The sequence below is a fragment of the Triticum urartu genome, chromosome 4A (assembly GCF_056163025.1).
Source record: "Triticum urartu cultivar PI428250 chromosome 4A, HENAU_Tu73, whole genome shotgun sequence".
Lineage (NCBI taxonomy): Eukaryota > Viridiplantae > Streptophyta > Magnoliopsida > Poales > Poaceae > Triticum > Triticum urartu.
The window spans coordinates 174,874,728-174,880,651 of record NC_141876.1 but is presented as its reverse complement, the minus strand read 5'-3'; the positions used below and the strand labels follow the sequence as shown (position 1 = coordinate 174,880,651).

Here is a 5,924-nt window from a genome sequence, read left to right as displayed (position 1 = left end):
AACCCAAGGGTCATCTTTATTTTAACCCCCCGGGGCAGTGCTCCTCTGAGTGTTGGTCCGGAATGGGCAGCCTGCGGGGCCACCTCGGGGCAACTCGAGGGCTGGTTTTACTCGTAGCTTGACCTATCCGGGGTGCCCTGAGAATGAGATATGTGCAGCTCCTATCGGGATTTGTCGGCACATCCAGGTGGCTTTACTGGTCTTGTTTTACCATTGTCGAAATGTCTTGTAACCGGGATTCCCAGCCTGATCAGGTCGTCCTGGGAGAAGGAATATCCTTCATTGACCGTGAGAGCTTGTGATGGGCTTAGTTGGGACACCCCTGCAGGGTTTTGAACTTTTGAAAGCCGTGCCCGTAGTTATGGGTAGATGGGAATTTGTTAATGTCCGGTTGTAGAAAACCTGAAACTTATCTTAATTAAAATTCATCAACCGCGTGTGTAACCGTGATGGTCTCTTTCCGGCGGAGTTCGGGAAGTGAACACGGTGTTGGAGTTATGCTTGATCGTAGGTTGTTCTAGGATCACTTCTTGATCACTTCTAGTTCACGACTGTGCTTTGCCTTCTCTTCTCGCTCTCATTTGCATATGTTAGCCACCATATATGCTAGTGCTTGCTAGAGCTCCACCTCACATACCTTTTCCCTACCTATAAGCTTAAATAGTCTTGATCGTGAGGGTGTGAGATTGCTGAGTCCCCGTGACTCACAGATTACTTCCAAACCCAGTTTGCAGGTGCCGTTGATACGGAGCAGGTGACACAACTGAGCTGAAGGAGGAGCTCGATGAAGATTATGTTCGTTATGATGTTCCATGTTTCAGTTGATCAGTAGAGGAGCCCAGTTGGGACGATCGGGGATCTGTGTAGCATTTGGGGTAGTCTTCTTTTATTTTGGTTCCGTAGTCGGACCTTGTTTGTATCTGGATGATGTAACGCTTAATTCATGTAGTGTGTGAAGTGGCAATTGTAAGCCAACTATGTATCTCTTTCCCTTATGTATTACATGGGTTGTGTGAAGATTACCTCACTTGCGACATTGCTTACAATGCGGTTATGCCTCTAAGTCGTGCTTCGGCACGTGGGAGATATAGCCGCATCATGGGCGTTACATTACAGTAACTAGCTATGTTACCACATGCCTCTCTTTCTTCATTAATTACATGCCACATCATCTATTTTGTCTAGATATGTGTGATGTTATCACCTATGTTACTCCCACTATGACCAGCCTTATGCACAGAGAAATTAGGATCGGAAGGAGTACTACTAGTAGTAGTACTACTTTGATGTGTCGCGTCAACTCGCACAAGTATGCAACATGTCCTGAACAAACAAGCATATAAGCTATTATACTTACCTCTAATAAGCTGTTATACTTCTCACCCAAAGGATCTTTATATCCAACAGACACAAAATATTCGTTCGACTGTTGAAAATTACTTTAACTGTTGATCTGATGTTGAAGTAATTGTTGCATCGCCACCAAAGCCCACCATCTCTTAAGCTAAAGTAGACCCTGCTAACCCCTATATTAGCATATTACTAAGATAAACAGAAGGCACTCCAAAATCATTTAGGACATGAGCTTGTCAATCTGAATGTGGAGGGACACCAGCTTAGCCTCGGCCAGCAGCTTGTGCGGAACTGTGTAGAAGGTCAGCTCGTGCATAGCGACGTCGTCGGGATCCTTGCTGCTTGTCACCTCCATTTCCACCTTGACGGCACCGGTCCTGTCTTTGGGCTCCCCCAGCAGGCCGTTCGCCCACAGCTTGGCCACGTAGTGCGGCAGTGGGGACGACCCCGCTCAGATGCAGATGACCGACACGGCGATAGGCGCACCGATGTCGAGCACGCCGCCGAACAAGAAAAACACGCGGTCATCCTCCTCCGCGAACAGCAAGAGCAGTGGCTCTAACAATGGCACTTGCAGCTGGAGCACCTTGTCGTACTGGATCTAGTGCACAGGCATGGGATGCACGGTGTTGATGTGGTGGCAGAGCGCTGGCAGCGGGCCTTCTTAGTCGCAGACGGGCACGGGGCATTTGCAGGGCGCGAGCGGACACACACTCTAGTGATTGGCGAGCTTGTGATAAGTGACGTAGAGCCCACAGCCTTCGAGCGGCACTCCACCCTCACCGATGAGAGGACGGCGTCCACCGTCATGTTCTGCATGTCGAAGCCACCGCCATGCTCGCACTTCTGGCACTGCAGCTGGTTCCCGGGGTGCTCGACGCGGCAGTCCGTGCAGGCCAGGTGCCTTCCCTTGCACTGCACAAATCAATCGAATAGCACATCAATCAAGAAACCTGCACCTTGCTTGATCAGCCGAACGAATGAGGTGTATTCGAACCTCATACACGGGAGGCCTCAAGGGGCGGAGGCATAAGGGGTAGTGGAGCAAGGTGAGGTCCATCGAGACCATAGAGAGCTCCATCGTCGGGTCCTGTTCTGTCTGCATGATCTCGCCCTCCTCGTCCACAACCATCTCTCGCTTTATTAGGGCCAGGGAATTACAAAGCTTTACCATCACATATTCATACTACTTCAAGGTGCATTAAATCAACACATGCAAGTATCAAAAGGAGAGTCACGGCATGCATGCATGCGTTGTAATTAATGCATGGGTAAACACACATTATTGAAATATATCGACTGTAGTGCTTCAATGTGTCGCATCAACTCGTACAAGACCGAGAAGTTTCATTACTACAACACCCTCTCCCTCGCGCACCTGCCTTTGGCTGCATGACAGGTGGGTCACCCACCTGTTGGGCCCACGTGTCATACACGCAAAGGCAAGAGCAGTAAGTCAATGAAGTTGCGTCCCTCCCTCGCCCATGATCGTGGTTGCTGGCAGGACTAGGAGAAGCTTTCGTTTGCTACACGCTCTCCCTCCCGCACGCGGTGGATATGCAACAGTTAAATTGGTGTCAGATGGATAGAAGCATACTGTAGTGCTCCTCCACTGCAGTAGTACTCCATCATTGTTCGACTTCCCAAAGAGGCGAAGAGCCAAGCGCAGCCCGGAAGCTCGTGTGGCAGTTTCATGTGTAGAGTAGTCTAGGACAGCGTGTGTTGTGCCTATAAGCTTAAAATCATTGGGTTCGGCTCCATGCTTTTTTTTATTAAAATAATCTTCTGGCCCTACTTGTCATCCTAGTGATTGTAGTTTTCATGCTCATCTGGTCAAGAAAGGAATATATATTTTAATTTGTGGTGTGGTAAATGTTAGAGGTTGCAGCAAATGGAGTATTGTACATTATGGGCCTTTCAGCCAAGTTTAGAGGCAACCATGTGGGGCCAGTGCTATGATGTGTCACGTCAACTCGTACAATAAGGAGAAGCTTGATTTTACTACTACACGCCTTGTCCCTCGCCCATGCGCGCGGTGGCTCGCAGACGAGGACATGCTTTTGCTTAGGCTGGTCGTAATGGAATACTAGTATCATGCATATGATTCTAGTGAATGATACTACACATCCTTAGTGCATAGTATCATATGTTAGTATCATTGATGACTTCATTTATTAGCATGCATGACACATAGTAGCAAAACATTTAATATGATATAGTATCATGATATGATACTCAACCCTCTCTTTCTTCATTTACTTCTATGCCACCTCATCAAATTTGCCTAGTTGGCATGCATCATACTCCCTTCGTTCCTAAATATTTGTCATTTTGCTCCATGTGTAGTCACTTGTTGAAATCTCTAGAAAGACAACAAGTGACTAGACTACACCGAGATGGAGTACATATGGAGCCCTGTAAACCAGAAAGGAGTATTTGCCTTTCTAGAGATTTCAACAAGTGACTAGACTACACCGAGACGAAGTACATATGGAGCCAAATGAGTGAATCTACACCGTAAATAAATACATAGTTATCTCGTTTTCCTCTTCGCTCTGGTCGCGGTGCACAATATTGAGTATAATAGTACTATCATCTTGAAATTTACGAAGTCACCAATATTGAGTATACTAGTACTAGTACTATCATCCTGACACGCGATAGACCCGAGCGGCAGTCGCCTCCATAGGTGCTTGAATGCCATTGCCAAGGAGGGAGAGGGTAGTGGTTCCCGAGACATTGAACAGTCAATGATGGATCCTCAGTTACATGTAGAGGGACTTAATTGGAGAAGCAGAATAGAGCCAACATGATGTGAGTGCAACAGAGTTTGGATTCTCATATAAAGGCGCCCACCACTCCAATCCATCTACTCCTAGTCTCTGTGCAACACTGCTCACTCCAATCCAAGACCAAGTGACCAGAAGCCATAAGCACCTATGGAGGCGATGGACGCGAGTAGCAGTCGGCTGTGCCAAATCATCCAAGGCATCGGCCAGCGGCCCCGCACCATGCAGCGTTTCCAGACTATGTTGGCCACCGCCGGTGTCGTAGACCTCGCCGACGCCGGCTTCGCCTCTCGCATGGATGACATGATGGTCAACTCCATCTGCAAGTTCACCGCCGTCAAGAAGAGCGCAGACGACTTTGCCGTACTGCTCCAGCCCACGCGCCCAGGCTCCTTATTGCCTGCCACCCTCATCGGCCTCCATGGTGACAAACTCTTTCAAGCCCTGGTGGCCTGCAGGTGCCGGAGGTCGCGACGAAGAATGTGCACCTCGAGGCCGTGCTCGTTGTACAGCGCCTCGCCATGCAAGAAACCGTAGACGTGCACATCCACATCTACGAGGAAATCGTCTACATAGGCCACTACAAGGCCAGCGAGGACAGAAAGACGTTGGCATTCTTCCAGCGGATGGAATCTTTGGACGCCATTGTTCAGAAGCACGTCGACCTGGCCACGAAAGCCGCTGCTACTTAGTCGCCGTTCAGTGGGCCGGCGCCCTGAGTCGAGGAGGTGGACGTCGTTGATGGATGCATCTCTTCTTCTTGCCTCCTATAACCAGCACTGCATTGCCTCGTGGCCTTAATGTTTTATTAGTATAGTACTCCTTCCGTGGAGTAGTACTGTAAATGCTACAGTCTGGACCATAGCACATTGTTTTTTGTGGCCATATCAGCACATTGTTTTCTACTGCTCGTTCACTGGGCTGCCGTGGTTCTCACTCCTCCAATGTGACTAGCATATACCGCATGATTATTTGCTCCTTCTTACTACTACGTACTTCGCCGACATGTGGGAGAGCCAGCATCCAGGTCGACATGTCATGCACCAGATTAGAGTGTGGAATGGAAGCGGGGCATCATCCCGGTCGTACCGCTAGTAATTCATGACTATAGTGAGTAGTCATATCACAAGTCTTTCCAGCAGTAACACGCCATCAAATCACACAGCCCGACCTTTCCAGCAGTAAGTAAGTTGAATCCGCTACTCCCTCTCCCTCCTCGCCTCTCTGTCAAACTGCCTACGCAAAAACTGCTGCACGTACTGCCCGGGAAAAGCCCCGCCCTCAACTTTTAACTACATGAAAATAGTTCGAGCTTGTTCATTCTAAATAAATACTATTAGTACTGTATGTTTATTCACCCATGGTGTTGTTCAATGAATGGAGGGACGAGTCCCTTCGGCTAGTGTGTGTAGAGGACTAGGTTCATCATTCACGCGGTCATCGCTGGCGAGGGAGGAAACCCACAGCTGCCGGAGGGGCCCGGTCCTCTGCCCGTGCCGTTCTCTCCGACACAGTGCCAGGTCGGCAGGTCCTCCGGCCCTTCTTCCTCCCTGCCATATTGTGCGCAGATCTGACCTTCCACCGCCGAGATCGTGCCGACCCTCAGGTATAAGTTGTTCGAAAGCGGCCTTGCTTTACTGCCCCAGCTCCCCATGTGTCTGCATGTGCATCTTTTTCTACTCCCATCAGCTCATCCAAAGCCATCTAAATTTTTAGTATTATTACAGGTAAAGCTACTTCATACATTCGAATCTAGGACATGGTTCAAACAACGAAGAAAGG

General features: G+C 48.9%; 1 protein-coding gene across 1 annotated transcript; it reads right to left on the bottom strand.

Moving 5' to 3' along the window:
- Positions 1–1,804: 1,804 nt before the first annotated feature.
- On the bottom strand, positions 1,805–2,485 carry LOC147975296 (uncharacterized). Its single transcript, XM_087520353.1, has 3 exons — positions 2,351–2,485; positions 2,137–2,268; positions 1,805–1,954 (listed from the first exon to the last, which is right to left on the bottom strand). Exons 1-3 carry the CDS (start codon positions 2,483–2,485, stop codon positions 1,805–1,807), a joined length of 417 nt encoding a protein of 138 aa, XP_087376479.1.
- Between the last annotated feature and the right edge of the window lie 3,439 nt (positions 2,486–5,924).